At 39.4% G+C, this 20,826-nt stretch overlaps 1 protein-coding gene and 1 non-coding gene across 2 annotated transcripts; both read left to right on the forward strand.

Annotated features, from left to right (window-relative positions):
- The first annotated feature begins 4,258 nt into the window (after positions 1-4,258).
- ddx54 (DEAD (Asp-Glu-Ala-Asp) box polypeptide 54) lies at positions 4,259-12,277 on the forward strand. The gene is made up of 20 exons (XM_061061233.1): positions 4,259-4,540; positions 5,272-5,398; positions 5,553-5,623; positions 5,707-5,892; positions 6,060-6,109; positions 6,221-6,262; positions 6,357-6,452; positions 6,544-6,665; positions 6,820-6,881; positions 7,371-7,502; positions 7,593-7,803; positions 7,930-8,058; positions 8,141-8,362; positions 9,182-9,255; positions 9,346-9,552; positions 10,171-10,319; positions 10,436-10,549; positions 10,661-10,771; positions 10,879-10,967; positions 11,713-12,277. Exons 1-20 carry the CDS (start codon positions 4,424-4,426, stop codon positions 12,030-12,032), a joined length of 2,631 nt encoding a protein of 876 aa, XP_060917216.1. The 5' UTR covers positions 4,259-4,423; the 3' UTR covers positions 12,033-12,277.
- Positions 4,670-4,741, forward strand: trnac-gca (transfer RNA cysteine (anticodon GCA)). Its single transcript has one exon. It is a non-coding gene; the product is annotated as a tRNA-Cys (tRNA).
- Positions 12,278-20,826: the final 8,549 nt, after the last annotated feature.

The raw sequence follows: 20,826 nt of genomic DNA on the forward strand, positions 1-20,826 counted from the left end.
TATGCATCATGGGCATATGTAGAAATACTAATGTGTAAAATGCTGACAGCTGGAAGCTATTTATGCTTTTATTTAGAGAAGAGGGCAGTTGATAGAGTCAGTCATCAGGGAGAGAGAGAGAGAGAGAGAGAGAGAGAGAGATAAATGACATGCAGGAAAGGAGCCTCTGGTCAGATTTGAACCCAGGACGCCCGATTAACGGAGTATCCTCAATACATGGGGTGCACACTAACCACTAGGCTACCGGCATCCCATTGGTGTGAATTTTAGTGTAAATGTTGGAATGGTGAACACAGACAACTTGTGTTTAAATGGAGTTTAGTTTCGGAGAAGCAAAAAGTTTTCAAGTAGAAGCTGGAGAAGTGACAGATTTCTTCAGGACACAGGACACACAATCCAGAAGCTTTAACTTCTGGCTGTACATTGATGGTGCCTTTAATGTGTGGTATATTATTTGAGTCAGTTTTAATTTGGTGCAACGTCTACACTTAATATGAGCCAACACGCAGAATGAAAAAATAAATGACATTTCTTATACTATCTTAAATCAAGGTGATGCTAATATCACAATCTGTCACTCTCACTTTTGATGTTAAGTAACAAGATTTTTAAGACAGGCAAAGAGAGGCCAAATGAAGGATGTAAAATATTGGAATAGGAGGGAAATATAGAAATGGTTTTGCATATTTTGGGATGTTGCCTTTTACAGCACCAAAAACAGCATTCTTAAAAATTCACTGTACATCTCACTTTTCACAATTAGGATCTAATCATTTATGGGCTGCAACTCCAAAGCTATTTTTCCTGTCATGGTTCCGTTTTCAAACTTTTAGAAGGGCTGTTATCAGCTCTCAGAGATTAATTTGCCCCTTGGATGTACAGCGTCTGGCGTGGAAAATCAAACCAGCATCTGAAGGCTCGCTGGAGGGACACGGCTGCCCTGATGTCGCTGCGGCACATCAGTTGCAATACTAATTGGATGTTTGGACTATTTTTGAAAGGTCCACTGAACCCATGGCCAGCCCTTTTTTAGAGAGTGGTTGATAAATAATTAAATCGACACAGATAGAGTGGAAGAATATTTAACTGCTACCCCCATTTAAAGGCTTAGCTTTACTAACCATCAGCTCAATAATCTCTTAATTTAAACATTCCCCTCAATCTCCAAGGCTTAGAGGAAGCAGCATCTGCTAACACACACACACACACACACACACACACACACACACACACACACACACACACACACACACACACACACGGTCTGCTGGAGAAGATCTTTACAAAAATCCAACCTGAGACATGTTGACATCTGTTTTACTAATGACTTTCATTCAACGCCCATTAAGTCGATGACTGCTTCGTGAACCAGCAGATTTGTGTAGCTAAACTGTTGTATCACTGCCTCTATTTATACCACAAATATCTAAATGATCACATACTTTGCTATAAGTCCCCTGGCCTACATTAAGTCCTCATAAATCTATGTATGTTTGTCATTTATAGCTCTTATCATGAAATCGATGACAGGGCTCTCTGGGGATTTGTAAGAGATAGAGCATAATCTCGCCATAGACTCCCAACAGGAAAATGAAAGCCTGCTGCTATATTTCCTTTTATTCCTTATGATACACATCAACAGAAGCATTAAAAATAAGCAACATCAGAAAGGAAGCACATCATGTGTGAATGAAGCAGTGATTCAGGGGCATGTTTTCAACACGAGGGCTCCACAAAGCAGGGAGAGTTAAGAGGCTGACCTGATAGCAAAATGACGCCAAACAGCTGCTTTATTGACTGCCAGATCCAAACCAGCACAACCTTACTCCCCCTGCTAGCTTTATATCGTAATCCCCCTTAGGGTTTATCACTTAAATCACCTTAAGAAGAAAATCCTATAGGTGGCTCGATGTACCTTTTTTTTTTTAATTTTCTATGCGTGTAAACCTTGCATCCCCTCTCTCAGCTCCCTGATTTTGGCTCCAGGCCGACCTCCGCAGCAGTCCCAGCTCTGTGAGGGAATATGAATGGCATTAGCTCGGGGGCTGTTGCCATGGTGTTGACTTATTTACTGTACATCAGCCCACTGACTTCAAACAGTGCCGAGCACGTTTTGGCTGCCATATTAGCGTCAGCGTTATCATCCAAAGGACACATTTCCACAGGGTGATTTCAAAAAATGTAACTGTGGCAGCTTATAAACAACAAAAAAGTTTGGGGCAAATGGGAAATAAATGTCAAGGAGGCTGGAGACCCACTGGACAATAGGGTAATGTGTAATATTTGTTCTTAACACAAAAATAAAAACAGTTTTCTATCATGTTGGACTCAATAAAAACATGTGCATAGTTTTTTATTCGAAAGGAAACAAGGCTTTTTTAAAACAAGAAAAAAACAACTTAATTACATTTTCATATTTGTTCCTCCGAGTTCAACAGCAGTTTTCATGAATTCAGCTTCTGTTGTCTTTGGCAGCATCTGGCCTCACACTGATATAATACGACATCTTAGAAATGTCAGTGACATTTAAATTGCACAAAATCAAAAAACAGTAGAATTGAAGGCAGTGATTATTGCAGTCTAGACTGAAATACTACAATGTTTTTTAGTCTTTTACAAGGTCGGCTGGTTTTGTAAGATTAATTTAAACGCTAGGGATATTGTGGGCTTTTGCATGGCAACATGAATAGAGGTGTGTGTGTGTGTGTGTGTGTGTGTGTGTGTGTGTGTGTGTGTGTGTGTGTGGTTTGCTCACTGTTTTGTTACATCACCAAGGAATGACAAATTGTATTTTGATACTGTACAACCTGGTTTCCAATGCTATAACACATTTTTAATAAAAAAAATGAAGACTTACATTTTAACTGTGCTTGATGAAATGTAGATTTTCATAAGCTTCTGTGTGCGCAGTGAAGTGAAATCTGTTTTAAGAGAAATCTGGAAGCATATTCCAGGCTTCCAGTAGCATAAGTGTGACAGTTTTTTGCATGGATGGGTAAGCTTTGCCTGCCAAACTGTCCTTTGCAGTCACTTCATGAAAAGTTACGCAACGAAAAGAAAAGCTCTTATCTCGTCTTTTGGCCTGTGAATTACGAGTTATATAAATATATAGTCATTATAATGACGGCATTATAGAGGACAATACTAATACTTTTCATTTTTAGACATAAATGCTTAAAACTATTTTTGAAGGTTTCCAGAGACTAAGATATATCGACTTTAGGTCAAGCTAAAAGAGATTACAGATTTGTTCAGCATAATGCTTGACCTAATGACCTTAGAATGTGTTTGCAGGGCTGTGTCATCATTTGCTCTGAAAAACATAATACCAGCTCTGCTTGTCACATCATGCACAAAAACAGACATACATGTTTTGATATGAATAAATATGCACAAAGGGATTTTATGACGAAAACAATCCAAGTCAAACAAATTACTTAATTAATTTTTTTTACAACTTACAAGACAAATGATTGAATAAATGATCTTATGCACTTGATCATTTGACGTATGCTCCCTGTTTCTTCAGTTATACAATTTCAGTGGTTTATAAAGAGGCACTAAGCATTGCGTATAAGAAGGGTTTTGAACTTGGAAAAGAGATAAAGCACCCAATGGGATTTAATGGACAAATACAATACGAAGGTATTTAAAAGATGATGATTTTCTCTCTGGTTCTATTATAAAATATAATAAAAAACAAGAAAGGGATGCCATCCCACTTCTGTAAAAATGGATTTGCTATTATTATCAGAGCTTAGATTATTTCAACAGAAAACAAACTATTGCAGGCTATCTCTTGTGCAGATGTATAAATATGCCCCAAAGGAGGCTGTTTCTCTTTATTCTACTTGGCTTATGGATTTCAAGTAAATAATCAGTCATCTCTGCTAAATTAATAATTGCATTTTGGGCTTTGTGGGGGCTGGCAACTGCAAGAGCGGAACATTAAGTTAAATGGTTAGATTTAGGGGCTGAATTATGGGCTTTGAAGTTAAGTTAATCAAATCCTTTGTAAGAAGGCTAAATGAGAAATTGTTACATCAGAAACTTTGTTAAAAGGCTTTTAAGATAAAATAAATCTCACATCATTCAATATAATAGCTATGAAGGAAGCGGAGGAGTAAAGAGTAAAATATCAGATAAGCATACACTGACTGGATTTTTTTTATAGGCAGTAGGTGGCGGTGTAGAGCTAAAATGACACACCAGCAGCAGCAGCAGCAGCAGCACTGAACGGAAGAGGAAGCAGATGAAAACCGAGAAGAAGAAGAAGACGTCCACACGTGTATCCGACATGTCTGCCTCCCGTGTTGACGAACCTTGAAACATCGTTATTTGTGTTAAACACTAGTTTTAAACGGCATTTCCCCCCTGAAACCTGTACAGTGAAGTTCATCGAGCGCAGGCTAAAAGCTTCAGGATGGCACAAAGGAAGAAAAAGTTTACCAAGAAGAAGAGACACACACCTAACAGAGAGGAGGCTGACTATGACAGTGGGGACTTTGAGCTGGCTGCTGAAGTTAAAGACGATGATTCTGTAAGTAACAATATGTTAAAACAAAAAAAACACATTATTTATTGACAAAAAAAGTGTTTAAATTGATTTCGATGAAGGCCTACCAGCTGCTTTATACTATAGGGTTTTTCCCGGACCGTACATGCAGGTGGGGGTATAGCTCAGTGGTAGAGCATTTGACTGCAGATCAAGAGGTCCCCGGTTCAAATCCGGATGCCCCCTTAAATCTTTACTCATGAAATAAACATTCATAGGCTTTATAATGACAAAAGTGTGGGTATACATTCATATGGATGACGGTAGTTTTGCTCTAATCTCTTGTCATCTTCATGTGTCGCCTGACTGCATCATTATCCCGTGTTGTGTTGTTACACTGTGTCGTAATACCTCATTATATCTTGTTGCTCCGATGTCGCTTCACTTTGTCGTTATGATAAACATTAGTTTAGATTATTTCCCTTTACTTCTTTAACTTTCGGTTACATTTGTCAAATTACTTTCGGAAGGTGTCTTGTTTATTTTGATACATTCATACACTGCAAGCGAACTCGTCGCTGTTTAGAGCGACTTGCGTATCTATTGTAGGCCTGCCTGAATTTATCAAGAGGAAAAGGTGCATTTGCTCAACTTCTTTTTGGACACATCATCTAATAAAATAAATTAATCTATTGTGCGTGGTTTATTTATATTTTGTATATTTGTTCTGTAATGATCAACCTGTTGTCGTTTTTTTTTTCTGATTTGACTCACAGCCAGGGAGGAAGCTACCGAGGTTCCCCGCCTCCGCAGACTGCCTGTCAGATGTGGAGCCGGACACCAGGCAGCTGGTCAGGGCTCAAAACAAGAAGAAGAAGAAGTCTGGAGGCTTTCAGTCCATGGGTACGACCTAATGTAGAGCGTTACAGAGGGACTGAATGTCACTGTTCACATTTATTTATTCATAGATTGAGCTGAAGAAACTCTTAAGTTGAATTGTGATTCATTTGTTTTCCTCCGAGGCAATATTGTTTAAACATATTTTGTTTGCATTTAGGTCTCAGTTACCCTGTTTATAAAGGAGTCATGAAGAAAGGTTATAAAGTCCCAACTCCGATCCAAAGAAAGGTAGGTTAGGATCCTTGAATCAAACATTTTTCGTCATTGACAGCAGACTGCTTCAGTCCAAATTCTTCTCTCCACCTTTTTAGACGGTCCCTGTGATTCTGGATGGCAAAGACATAGTAGCCATGGCGAGGACTGGCAGTGGTAAGACTGCTGCCTTCCTGGTGCCAATGTTTGAGAAGCTGAAGGCCCCTCAAGCATCAGGAGCAAGGGCCCTCATCCTGACCCCCACCAGAGAGCTGGCGCTGCAGACCATGAAGTTCACAAAAGAGGTCAGATGGACAAAGTGTTTACTGTTGTTTAGGTGTTCAAGTTAGCTGAAATAATATGTTTCTGTACTTTCTTTCATTATGACGTTTATCTTCAGTTTATCTCCAGTTTATCTCCAGTGAAAATGTTATAAGTGATTATTAAAGTGCTTTCACTGTGGTCTTTATAGTTGGGGAAATTCACCGGCCTAAAGACCGCCTTGATCCTCGGTGGAGACAGGTGTGTGGCTTTTAGTTATTTCTGTTTAGTACGTGTTCTGATGTACTCTGTGGTCCATACGCTTGTCCTTTCAATGTCTTAAATAATGTAAAATGTGTCTGCTGTTTCCAGAATGGACGATCAGTTTGCTGCTCTTCATGAAAACCCGGACATGTAAGCGTTTCTGTTTAAGTATAAACTGGTATTCCCATCCCTTCTCACTACGTCCTAATCCTGATCTCTCTCTCTCTCCCCGCCTCTCCCTTAGAATCATCGGTACGCCCGGTCGTCTTATGCACGTCATCCAAGAGATGAACCTGAAGCTGTACGGCGTGGAGTATGTGGTGTTTGACGAGGCCGACAGGTGAGAGAGAGGCGTCCTGTTTTCGTTTCACAGCTCCGATTCCCGCGGACGAGTGGATGTGTGAATGTGTCTGCTGTCTCCTTCCGCTCAGGTTGTTTGAGATGGGTTTTGCCGAGCAGCTTCAGGAGATCATCCGCAGGCTCCCGGACAACAGACAGACTCTACTGTTCTCCGCCACTCTGCCCAAACTGCTGGTGGAGTTTGCCAGAGCCGGTAAGATCAATAATCACTTGTGTTTTACGTCCATCCATTATGACTGAAGATGTTTATCAAGATCATTATCTTAATTGTAATCTCCGTAATATGCATAACAATAGATTGCTGATTAAGACTCAACTTAATTACACATCTTTTTGTTTATATCCAGGGTTGACTGAACCAGTGTTGATCCGTTTGGATGTGGACTCGAAGCTCAGTGACCAAATTAAGGTGAAGAGAGGACACTTTTTTATTCAACACAACAATAGGTTTTCATACTTTAGAATGATTTCTACCTGAAACAAGGTTTTTAAAGCGGACCACATAAATCTTTGGGACACTCTGTCATAAATGACGATGATCAAATACGGCCGAGCCAGAGTCCATTGAGAAAAGTTGTTTGCTTGTTGTCTCAGGGACAGATTTGATAAGTCACAAAGTTACGGTCGACATTTTTATGTAGTTATCTCTACATATAAATCTGTTTTTGATAGGATAATAAATCCAAATCTGCTGAGTAACTTGCTTGAGACAGTTTTAAGTTTATGGATTTGGACTCACCTATTTTGAAAACTAGCTGGAGAGCGATGGAGAGGTTTTCCCACTTTTAAGGTCACACTCACACTAGACCCGAGTTTCCCCCGTGCTGTGCCGAGGCAGGGTCGTCCCCCTCCCTTCTGCTGAAATGCTTACAAATATTTGTCTCCTGTCTTCCCTCAGCTGTCGTTGTTCCATTTGCGTGTGGATGACAAACCTGCTCTGCTGCTTCATCTGCTGAGGAACGTAGTGAAACCTCAGGAGCAGACCGTGGTCTTTGTAGCAACAAAACACCACGTGGAGTACCTCAAAGAGGTGCAATGGCAAAGTCATTCATTCTTTGAACACAGTACCTATGTTTAATGTTTTTTTTTTAATTTGTATTTCTTTTCTGTTACTTTCCAGCTGTTGACTTTAGAAGGTCTGGAGTGCGCCTACATCTACAGCGCCCTCGATCAGACCGCCAGGAAGATCAACATCGGGAAGTTTGTACATCGGAAAGCCATGGTGCTTATTGTGACCGACGTCGCCGCTCGTGGTATAGACATCCCCATGCTGGACAATGTCATCAACTACAACTTCCCCTCCAAACCCAAGCTGTTCTTGCACAGAGTCGGTAAGTGGCTTGGCTGACTGAATTATGAGCTCACTTTGGCCCTAATAAAAGTTTTTTACAGAAGATTTGGAAGCCGTGATGATGAGGATTATTGGTGATTGGTCATCACCTGTCTTTTCCCATCAGGCCGTGTGGGACGTGCTGGGCGCAGTGGAACAACCTACAGTATGATATGTCAAGATGAGATGCCTCTAGTCTACGACCTTCACCTCTTCCTCGGACGGCCTGTGCAGTTTGCCACGCATGAACAACAAGGTAGGCTCGGCTGCTTTCCTTCGCATACGTCTGCGCTCCTGCACCCGCTAGTTGTCACAGTTTTTCCTCTCCTCTCCTCCAGATGCAGATGGCGTGTTTGGTCGGGTCCCTCAGAGCATCCTGGACGATGAAAGTGCCCATCTGATCACGGCTCACGAGAACTCCCTGGACCTGCAGAACCTGCACCGGGTGTCTGAGAATGCCTACAAGCAGTACCTCAAGTCTCGTCCTAACCCCTCAGCAGAGTCCATCAGGCGCGTCAAAACCACAGATATGTCCAGCATGGCGGTTCATCCAATACTAGGTCAGTGTGACGGGGGGTTGAACTATGAAAAGAAAAGGGGTATTTAGTCGTCGTGCAACAGAGAACAGTTGATCCGTGATTCTTTTGAATCCATCCGACAGTCTGAAGCGCATGTGATCCGGCAAGATGGAGAATTAGTCTTCCTAGTGTACACTGAATGTACTGCTGTTAAATCTCTGTGCAGGGTGACAGAGAAAAGAAGGCAGTGTTTCAGAGGTGCATGTAGGGAGGCGCCATGGAGATCCACTTTACAAACAGGAGGATAATTCAGTCGTTTAAAGAGTATTTGAACGTAGGTCGTAAAGTGTTGATATTCAGGGTGTATGATAACTCTCTCTTCTCACTCTCACCGTGTCTGCATTTATCATCCAAGCATCAGCTTGTTGCTGCGTTGGACAACAATGAGTAGCTTAATGTTAGTAATGTTGTCACAGCCTGCTTTAGTCTGTAGCTGTTATACATGTTTATATAGTTCAGTCAAAAAAAACTGATTATGCCGTCCCTCAACGGACGATCTCTGTCTGGTGTTTAGTCTCACTCAGCACGGCCTCAAGGAGCAGCCTGGACAAAGACACACATCCACTAAATGAATGTTGTGTGTAGGTATTCAACATTGTCAAAGCTCAAAGAGATCAAAACGTCTGTAGATTAGAGCAGACTTGATTTTTTTTTTAAAAGCTGGATTTTGGTTTTGTGTTTGTTATGTTGATGTCTTCTGTACGGAGTAACAGTTACTGCTCTTTAAAAGATGCAGCGTTCTGCATCTGTGAATTTTTGACACTATTCTTTATTAACAGTGTTTGAATATTAATGTTTCAGGGTCAGGTTTGGAGAAAATGGAACTGGAACGCCTTCAAATAGTTGATGCCATCAAAGGCTACAAATCCAAATCGGTGAGTAAAAGTAAAGGACACACTGTATGTATTTAATGAAGCTGCAATTCCATGTGTCTACAATAATGTTTTTCTTTAATGATCTTGTAGACAATTTTTGAAATCAACTCTAACAGTAAGACACAAGCTAGTGAGGTGATGAGAGCCAAGCGCTCCAGGGACACGCGGCTGGTGGTCAAATTCAGCAAACAGAAAGACGACCTGGCAGAAGAAAGCAGACTGAAGGCACCAGTCAACCCGTCCACGGCAGACGACGATTTCTCACAGTTAACAGACGAAGACGAGGACGTTCTACAGGTAAGACATTCTCATGCTTCTGCGGTTTTATGATACGGAATCAAATATCAGCTGCATGTTTTTACCCCCAAAGATTTCCATGTAGAGCACTGAGAATAAGAGACCAGATACAGAGCTTTTTCATTTTTCATTTTTTTTTTAACCAAGAGTTTTTTTTAACCTGTTTTTCATTTAGGCAAACAACTTGAAGTTAAACAAAGACAACATAATGATTATTCATGTGAAAAGACATTACTTCTGATAATGTTCTCAATAACTCAATTTACTAAAATGTTTGAATTTGGGGGAAAATTTAACAAAATCATAATTTCCTTAATCCAAGCTATATGACTCGTATGACTACATGTCATATGGCTCCATTTGATCTTTTTTTTTCTAATAAAGCAAAATCGCCTGACTTAGAAACCACAACATTTATTTTATTATTATTATTTTATCCAAATGGTTAACCTGATTTTCTGTTAATCAGATGAAACAAATAATTGGGTTAAATGCACATACTTGATTTTTTTGTATTATCTTAAATATTGCTGCAATCCTTCTTCTGTACACAGCAGGTTTCACACCATCCTATAGTAGATGTGGTTTTAAACATGCAGTTCTTCATGTTTCCACCAGGGGGTGTTCACTGAAGTTGTAGGTCGAAAAAAAAGAGGCCCACAGGAAGCTGGGGAAGAGCATCCGAGGAACAAGAGAAGCAAACAGGAAGGCAAAGACGAGGAGTATTACATCCCATACAGACCCAAAGACTTCAACTCTGAAAGAGGGTGAGGCATGAAGCATGACGTCCTTTTCTAATGTAGAGAAGAAGGAACCACGTCAGAGTTAAAAACATATAATGTGCCTGTCTTTCTGACCCGTTGCACTCTGTGTGTGATTGTAGGTTAAGTCTCGGTGGGGAGGGCACTGCCTTCGAACAGCAGGCCTCCTCTGCTGTCCTGGACCTCATGGGAGACGAAGGAGCGAAGCTGAACCAGCACAAGAGAATAATGAAATGGTGAATAGTTGACATCCACTCAAAGTCTCCCTCTCTCTTCTTCCTTTTCTGACACGTTAAGCTTCTGATTCTGCTACTACAAAGCATTAATTGTTCTTTTTCTGTCTTAAGGGACCGTAAGAAGAAGCGCTTTATTACGGAAACAGGAAAGGCGGACGAGAAGAAGAAGATCAGAACAGATGGTGGTCAGGTCATCTATAACAAGAAGAACAGAAAGAACTTGTATCCTTTCCAGAAAAAATCTGTCTTTTGTAATTTTGAACTAGACCTGTTGTAGTTGATATGAAGCTGTGATATTCAGATGTTGTCTCACTTAACACACGTGTCAGCTATGAGGAGTGGAAGAAAAGATACAAAGTGGACGACGGAGGATCAGGCTCAGACGGAGAAACAGGAGGAGGGAGGAGGCCGGGAGGAGGTAAAGGAGCCATTTCTTTTTTTTTTTAAAGATATTTTTGGGGGCAATGTTGCCTTTTTATTAGATGAGACAGGAAATGTGGGGCGGAGAGAGTGAGGGATGACATGCAGAGAAGGGCGGAGGTCGGATTCGAACCCTCGGTCGCTGCGATGAGGACTACAGCCTCTGTACATGGGGTGTGCGATATAACCACTAGGCTACAGGCGCCCTGTAAAAGAGAATCTTTGATCATTGTCAATAAGTTACTTAGAGATAAATCTGTTTAATACAAGCAAATTAAATTAACACAAAGTTTTAAGAACTATTTGGGCAGAGAGAACACTTTTTTTTTTACATTTGAAGTGAACATTTTCCTGAGTAATGATTGCACCATTACTAACACACTTAATCTTTATTGAAACCAATGAGTGAAAACATGAATATGCCATTTAACATGCAGTTATATATTGAAAATAGAGCTAAGACTTCTCGTAAAGCATGAGTCTTTTTTAATATGTAAAGCTTGTTAATGACTTCATTTAGCTTGTGAGTGTTGAGCTTGCGTTTTGTTTCCACTTTCAAACGGCAAGGCGAGCTCTACCCCGTTTCTAGTCTTATGTTTTAAGCAAACTTGAGTTCTATCTGAAGGATGCGTCCTCACATCAGATCAGATCAGTAATACGTATATGAAAAAGTGATTTTCTACATTACAAGTCTGTAGTTCCAAATGTCAAACAAGTCATTCTCTGTGACGTCCACCTCCCAGGTCGAGGCCGAGGACGGGGCGGAAGTCGTGGTGGAGGTGGAGGTCGTGGTCGTGGTCGGCCAGGTGCGTACTCCCAGAATCCTAACTTCCAGAGGGCTGCAGGGCCGCAGCAGACGCCAGGCGGACGCAGAGTGCGCTCAGAGCTGAAGACACACGAGCAGATCCTGAAGCAGCGCAAGAAAGAGCAGAAGCACAAGTTCCTGCAGAGCGGAGGATTAAAGAATCTCCGGAACAAGAACAAACAGTGGCTCGGAGAAGTGAAGAAGTCAGGGTTTGGCCGAGGGGGTCAAAAAAAGGGTAAGATGAGGAAGAAACTGTGAGGAGGATAAAGACTGCTCTGATCTTTCTGAACCACCTTACATAAACCCAGTTTTTCATGATTGTGGGTGAAAGGAGACGATGATTTCATAAAGAGGCTGTAAAGATGAACTTTCCCCCTCGAGCATCATTACCTACGGGACTCTTAACTTTGATAAGAGATGTATACTTATGTTTGCTTTCTTTGAGTGCTGACTGATAAATGTTGAATTTATTATTTCAAAATACAGATACAGATTAAACACCATCGTGTGTTGTCATTATTTTAACACAACAGATGCTTTGTTTATGATATGAACTTTGACACATTTCTTCTGCTGTTTGCAACATGTACATTTCATCTTCAGTTTAAAACCAAATTAAACATCATTAACAGTAGAAGTGGGAATCGCAGGCAAGCTCACAATACAATACGAGATACAGTATGAGGCTGATGATGATATATCATTTATTGAACTGATACACTGAAAGACAGTCGTATAGTGATGCATCATGATATCTGATTAGCTGAAGAGTATAGATATTAAAGGTAAAGTGCAGTCTTAATATATCGATTCACTGCAAATTCTCAGTTTCACCTCTTTTCATGTTTCATCCTTTTACTTTAAACCACTTTCCAACATCATGCTGTCTTCTATCCCACTGTCAGCTTCTTTGGCCAATCTACTTCCCTTCATGTTACCCTAATAATGATGTCATAAGCCCCTGAGGAGTCATGACGTGCTGACGAGTCAAATTGCCAGAGAAATCTTTTTGGAGCTCCATATTTAAAAAAAAAAAAAATATATATATATATGTATTTAGCACAAGTGATTCAATACTTGTATCACACAAGTGAGGAGGAGAATGATGCTATATCGATATTTTCTCCCAAATTACTTCATAGAAGCTACAGGAATTAATATAAGAATATAAATAGTTCTTTAGTTTGTGTTAGAACATTTAAAAGAGACTTTTGAAAAATACGACATTTCCTCATTTTAGTTTCCAAGCTCTCAAAATGCATATCCTACATTTCCCATAAAGCACCACCCAACAAAAGTGTTATGCAGTGTTCTCTCTTCCTGATAAACACTCACACTCATCAAACTGTCTCACTGTGTAATGAAGGCTTTTTGCTATGAATGTGAGTTTTAATCCCAAAACAAGGCAAGACCACGACTTTATTATCAGGATTATTTCTTCTAAGCATTTAATGTAGGCCATCTCAAGTTTCACGTTCTGGTCTAACTTTTGGAAATAAGTTAGATAACTCAACCCCTAATACATCTAACTAGTGCAACATCTGGATTATTGCAATTGTGTGTGAGGTTTGTCTTTTTCTACTTATTGTAGTTTAAAACAGTACAGAATATACATAAGGTGCAAGGCTGCTCTCTTTTGGTGGAAAACTAGTACTGCAAGTGTAACAGATTTATTTCCAAGATGTCTGTGTTCTACAGCAACTCAACACCCAACACCACTTTAGCGGTCGCTTCCAGATAAATGAAAAGGGGAAAGGTAAAGAGATGTAAGATTTAGTTCCAAGCTGGTTATGAATTACCTTGAAATAAATACTGATGCCTCTTTTTGACCTACACAAGCAAACAAGACCATCAGCATATTGATGATTTACATGTAACTATTTTGAATGCCTGACACAACTGTCAGGGAGTAAGTGTCCGATGAGATCAACAGCATGATGCTGAAACTGAGTTTTTTCTTTTGTCATTTTCAGCTGCAGAGATTTATGGTAAACGATACATTCCATTATTAGAAGACAGAAGGATGAGATTCTTTTTCTCATAAAACACTAGTTACTCAAGTACACGGCAAGATCAGCATACATAAGAAGTAACACTTTGTCCACAGGGGGGAGCCAAACTGATACAAAGCAGAAGTTCCACACATGGAGCTTTAAATCATTTTTAGGATGTCTTCTAGGTCATATTTCCTACATTTTCACCAGAATAAAATACTTGTGACTTGATTAAAGGTAAGATATAAGTTGTGATAGTTCAACTTTTAAAAGTAAAATGTATTTAGGAAAATATTCATCAACCATACTGTAAAAAATGTCTGTCATTTGTAGCGGACTGGTAGCCTCACATCTGAGAAGTATCACTTCCAACTGTGTTTTCCTGGCCACATGTCGAATGATCATGTAATTTATTTCCTGCAGAAGATACTGCAGTCAGTCATCTGGTGAGGGAGCACTCCCTCATTTCTTCAGCTGCTGGAAAGGTGCAAAACATGACCACATGCACAGCGGCCCGGGAGGAAAGAGCAGCGATGCACCAATGGAAGCGAGGGAGACCGTCCATCTGGATGTGGTTACACTGTGAGCTGTTTGTTGATGATATGTGTACATGTTATTGTAGGTTATTCATGGCTGGAGTCACGAGTGGACTTAAGCTCCTCTATGATGATTTGTGCCTTTCAGTTGTCAGTGTGAGCGCGGCTCAGGATGGAGGAAGATATAGGTGGTACCAGGGTTTGTATTTGGCATAAACACAGACGAGTCACCATGGGGATAGTCACTGGACACACACCAGAGCACTGTCATATATCTGAGAAAATAGCATCAATTTATAAAACAGGAGCTACACTGTCTAAGGGATAAAGTACAGTTTCAGTTTGCTGTGCAGCTTATTACAAATCTACAAATAAATATTTCCTTAAATAACTAAAAAATAAATCCAATCTATAGTTATGAATTTTTAACGTGTCGTATAAATCATATATTTGCACAACTGTTTGCTACTCATTGTTGCAATAATTGAAATGTTACATAGAGAGAAAGTAAAACTTCAAATTATGACGAAGAAAACCAATAACTATATGTTTTAAATAACATTAATGACATAACCATAATAAAAAATACACACGCACACTGGTAGAGAAAAATACATAAAAACTATTTTTTAATCATGTACGTGCCTACAGTAAATTACGCTTGTTTTTAGATACTGTAGTTTTAAAATGCTTCACATGTATGTTAGATTTGGTATTTGCTTAAAGCAGCCTACTGTTTATACGTCGTACATTTAATATGGGAGAGAGCACATTCAAATGTACAGAAAAAAAGGGTTCAATGTTAAATATGTTAGTGTGTTAAAAGAATTGATCATTTGGCATCTTGACCTCGTAATGAGGCTAATTTGTATTTTCTTTTGGGAATGATTATCCCACTTATAGTGAGGCTGAAAGAGATTCATGATATTGATATTGATATGATATTGAATTTGGCATCTTTTTCACATTTCTTTAGTCACTATGCCTTTATTTGAGAAACAGGACAGTCGATAGAGTCAGCAGAATCTGGCAGAGAGAAGAGAGGGGAATGAGCTGCATCTCGTCGTCAGCGTATGTGTGGGTTTGTGAGGCTTCTATAACGACAAACTGTTGATACACACACCCGAGGAATACCTAAATCAGCTACTAAAGTTGTTTGTAGGGAATTGCTTCCAGATAGGATGTCCGTACTGTCTTCCCTGCCACTATTAGGGACCAGAACAAACTGGAGTGAAGGAGGTTACATTGATATCAGTTAATCCTCATGAAGAGATACTGAGCTACAGTCCCCCCCCCTCCCCCCCCCCCCCTCCTCTTCCCTCTGATGGCCCCTCTCCCTGTCCCAGTGCTCTTCAGAGCTCCAGCAGCTCTCTAGTCATCAGGAACGGCAGCTTTATCTTTGTTTAGAGTTCCCAGGACGGACACAGCATCCACTTGAGATACGCTGAAGAGCCTGAGCATCAGAGGACAGCTGCTCCTATAACAGAGGATTTAAATGTTAGGCAGAATTAACTGGAGGACTGAGCTGTAGAGTACAGAGTTTTACGTTGTTTGAAGTATAACAGGTCTGAAATTAAAATATTTGAACGAGACTTTAAAAAAAAAAAAAAAAATGTAACTAAAAAGATAATAATAAAGATAATACTGCTGACCAACTCAAACAACTTTTTACTGATTGACATCTCAGTGTCTTGTTGGTGGTGCTTTACGAATGTCACTTTTAGCCGACAATCAACCCCTCTTTGTAACTATTCTCAATCAGCCATGTTTGTTTTAAAAGCTTCTGTGAGCAGATTTTAAAATGATTATGAAATAGACTCACACTCAGGGAAAAGATAAATCATTTCTCTAAAGTATTTTTAATGCCTTGATCTGAAGTGAAGGGATGTGTGTCTGTCAAAGTGATTAACTACACGCTGCCAAAACAGCCTGAACATACATAATGACCATGCACAGAATAAACTGGTATTAATAGGCTAGCAGGGCTAAGCTTCTCCTTTTTATACAATAAAGATGAGAAAATTATTTTTCAAATAATTTACCACAGATTGCCACAGACACAGTAACTTCAAGCAATTGTTTTTACATCAGACAGCTATCGCCATGCAGGAGGTTGTCATCTACATAATCTCAGAGTCTATCTTCTCTCGCTCCTGAGGCCCTGAAGGTCAAACCACAACAGCATCAAACATGTAGTGTAAGCTACATATTCTGTGACATGTCTTTTGATTTTGGTATTGTTTTGTGAGATGTCATCTTTGGCAAAATGTTCTTATTTGTAATGTGAACTCATTTTTTAGGAAAGGTCACTGTGTTATGTGAAATTTGGTTATTCGTTTATTTTGGTTTGTAAGTTTTGTTGGGGGTTTGTGAAATGTCATCATGTTTAATTCCTTTGTGTTTGGCAAAATGTTGTATTTTTTTTGCAGTGCCGTGTTTCTTGCTGTTTTCCCCTCCCTTAATGATTTCTGTACAGGCTGGACCAGTCAGAGCAGGGACTGGATGACTCATGCTGCAACCACTCTCACTTACAGCATAAAGACAGTCATGGTTTAATCAGATCTTTAAATGTTGATTGCAGTCGCTTTTACAGATTGTTTTAATTATTTGTAGTAAATGTGTTGAGAAAGCTAAATGTGTTCAGCATTTGAGACCAAGACAAATTTTCCTGTGGGGACAAAAAGTGTATGATATGGTATGGTGTCTTTTGGTATCACATTGTATCATTGCATCGTACTGTATCGATATGTCATATCGTATAGCTGTATCGTATGGATATATCGATGTATTGTATTGATCTATCGCATTGTGTCCTGTCCTATGGTATTTTATTGTATCATATTGAATTGTACTGAATTGACATATTGTATTTAAATGTATTTTATCAAGTCTTATTGTATTGTACTGTACCGTACAGCCTCTCATCATATTTTATTGCATTGTATCACATAGTATCATATTGTACAGTATTTTACATTATAGTATCACATGGTATGGTTTGGTATTGTTTTGTATCATAACCAGTCAGATATGGTCTTGTGTCATACATTACATCATGGTTTTAAAAGATTACTGCAGTAACGTATGATGTGGAGTTAAAGGACTTACACATGGTAAGAGGTGGCATGGGTCTTAAAGCAAATGACATGTTTTCCCGCAGTTATCTCATGAATCTTAATCCATTATCAAAGCAATTATCAGCTTTCAGATACGTGAGTCTGTTGTGTCCGTTTCTCTGCAGTCTGGCTCTCCTCTCTCTCTCTCTCTCTCTCTCTCTCTCTGTGCTCCCCTCAAATGATAAGATTCGAAGGCTATCGCTCCTAAAGCAGAGGGCCACTTGAGGAATGACAGGGCCGACATGACTGACATCTCTCGCTCTCGTCTCAGCAAAATTCCCTCTCCTGCATGAAAAACTGCTGACAACCAATGAACGGGTACACATCGTCAATGCGTAGGCCTATATGTGTGTTTTTGTTTTAAAGGTCACACAGCGCTGCTAAGTCAAACTAGGTGGAGATGAGACAATTAGGTTCACCGCCGACTTTAGCTGGGTTAACTGTCATATTGTAATTACAGTGCAGTGTGCGTGTGCTTTGTTTTGGAAAAATGCAGCTCACGAAGATGTTTGGAACAACCTGCCATGCAGATGCTTGAAGGGAACCTCGCATTTGCTTAATGACAAGGGAAGAAGTGTAGTCAGTGGGACTGCCTCTGGCCCAGAAAACTTCCCAATTAGAAGATAAAAAAAAAAAGTCACTTGGGTTTGAATTGGCTGCAAGTTGAATAGGAACCAGATTGGGAAAATGATCACACGGATCTGAGGAGCTTTGAAATTTCTGAAATTTCTCTGATGAAGTGTGACAAGCTGGAGTTTCGGAAATGGCACTCACAGTGACGATTAAAACCCAATGTGAAGGGAAAATAAACGGTGTGAGACATGATCCTCCAAAAAAACATCTTCAAAACACGTATACAGATTCTGTATATCAAACTACTTCTTTTAGATATGTTTCTATTAATTATTCATGATGACTGGTGACAATCTTTCCCTTTCTTACTAGTCGCCTAAACTGGCTAAATGTGCAGCATGGGCAGTGCTTGAACTCTGCTCTAGATGTACGTTAAGTAAAAGGTTGCAATGCCAAGAAAGAACAGTGTATCTTACATCTAACCTGAAGAATATGGACAATTTAAGAGCACTCAAGATTTTCTTCCATAAAACATGCATGTTCTACTGTCCCATTATAATCCCCTTCTTAAAATATTCAAGTGTCCATTCCTGTGCCTTCTGTTTAAAAACCATACAGACTGAACACATAACGTGCAAATTGTCACATAATAAACATATTCCATATTCCAGAGATAAGAGTCTCTGCTATGATCTGTTGGTGGCTTTTCTGAGAGAGCATGTAAGCTTTACAGTGGGGACTATAATGTCTGAAGAAAGCTGCAAGACTATGTTTTTCCGCTTCCATGTAAATGAAATACAACACGTTAAGGCCCCCTTTTTCCATTTTTTTCCTCACCTCTTTCACCATTTTTTTTTTTACCCTCTGTCATCACTTGACTTTCAATATTTGTGTCATTATCATGCATAATCCTGAAAATAGTGGTAATTGTTTTGTGATTTCACTTTGTGAAGTTAAAAAAATGTTCTGTAGATGGAATTGAACATAAATGTAAATGTGGTGAAGCCACAACAAAATGGTCTGGTGTAGAAAAGGCTGTGATCGTGCGGGATAACTGAAAACACATCAAACATGATATGTCCCTTTCCAAAGAATAGGTCTTAGACATAATCCATGCTTTGCTTTCTAAAAAGCAAACTTGAGTGAAAAGATTTGTTTTTATGAATGACTCCGGGTTCAACAGAGACTATCGTGTGTTGTGCTTGTTAAGGGGGAAACATGTTGGCATGAAGCCACGGCCCACAGGATCAGGACTTAGAGGAGGGTTATTTTTGGGCATGTTCAGGTGCCTGGGGCCCCGTCAGAAAGTCCTTATAAAGAGCTCCTCTCTGTGCGGGTGGAAAGTGGGTTATCAGCCTCGCTGTCGCTGCTCGATGGGCCGACTCGTTTGCATCTAGTCAACACCTTCCGCCCCTCTCTGGCACAGAGCCGATCCCTGGCTTCCTGAAGCGACCTGTGGCCTTTCTGAGCACTTTGAAATCCTCTCCTTCTACACTTCCTCTCATTCTCATTCAGGTGCTTTATTGTCCCACAAGGGGAAATTTGTTTTGCAGAAGAAGCACACAGAAGACAACATATACAACATTAAACAGATAATTCAAAATAAAAACAAAGTTGAAGATTAAGAACACAAAACAATATGAAACAATACAAAACATCACAGAACAATCAGTCAAGAGCTTATACCACTCAATTACATGAACTCTCCAATTCATTTATTTGTTTTTTAATTTTACTTCCAAAATACACTTTTCAATCATTTCCAAGCTCTTCTTAAACCTGTTTTATATATATTTTTACATTATTAATAGACAAAAAGAACAGTGGTGTATTTTGATTTATTTACATATCTTTTTTATGTATTCATGGTTTATTTGATAGGGACAGATACAATATACATAGACAAACTGAAAACAGCAATCCTGTGCTATATCATAGTGTTTATAGCTGGTGCTAATTTGCATTACACTTGTCCCTAGAAGGGCTTTGACCACAGTATAGAAAACCTTAAGGTTTCAGTGTTAATCTAATCATAATCGATGTACATTTTAAGATCTGCTTTTCCACTTTAAGAGTGACATTGTACATCATCGTCACACCTCTGACTGTACACAATAATAATCCGACCTCATGCATTTGCACTGTGAATCTGAAAGTGAACGTTTTGTACCCAAAGACTTGACCTCTAAGGTATTTTACATTTTTTACATTAAAACACTCCTAATGCACCCAATGTAAGTTCCCCTTTATCTGAGTCGTACTATTTTCTTTGATATCTAACACGCTTGAGTATATTAACAAATGTTATTACCACTTCTTTCCGCTCTTCTTCCCTTCCCTCTTTTTCTCCTATAAGGAATGTTTTCCCAGACTCTCTTTTCACCCTCTGTGAGCGCTCTGTCTCTCTGTGGTTACACACTTCATTTGTCTTCTCCAAGATCAGAGAAAAAAAAAAAATCCAAAATAATCACTGGACACTGAAGTAGAAGGAAGGTTAGGAAGAACTCTGGATAAGCAGATGAAAAAGATGATATGAGAAGTAATGAGGTTGGCTGCTCCGAACACTCATTTTATTTTCTCATGTTTTACCAGTGTTTTGACTTTATACACATATATTATTGTCACATTATCAAAAATGTATTTGTAATATTATGATAGGCTTTTAAAATCTAAATGATCAAGTACAGCATTTTAACTTTATACATGATATAGGAGCTACACAAAAACAATTGAAGTGCTGCAAAAAATAAACAACATTATTTTGCTCTAAAATTCTAATAAATATAAACTTTTCTGTTGCAGGTATTGCAATAGTAGTGCCTTGATAAAAAAT

The sequence above is a fragment of the Labrus mixtus genome, chromosome 17 (genome assembly GCF_963584025.1).
Source record: "Labrus mixtus chromosome 17, fLabMix1.1, whole genome shotgun sequence".
Lineage (NCBI taxonomy): Eukaryota > Metazoa > Chordata > Actinopteri > Labriformes > Labridae > Labrus > Labrus mixtus.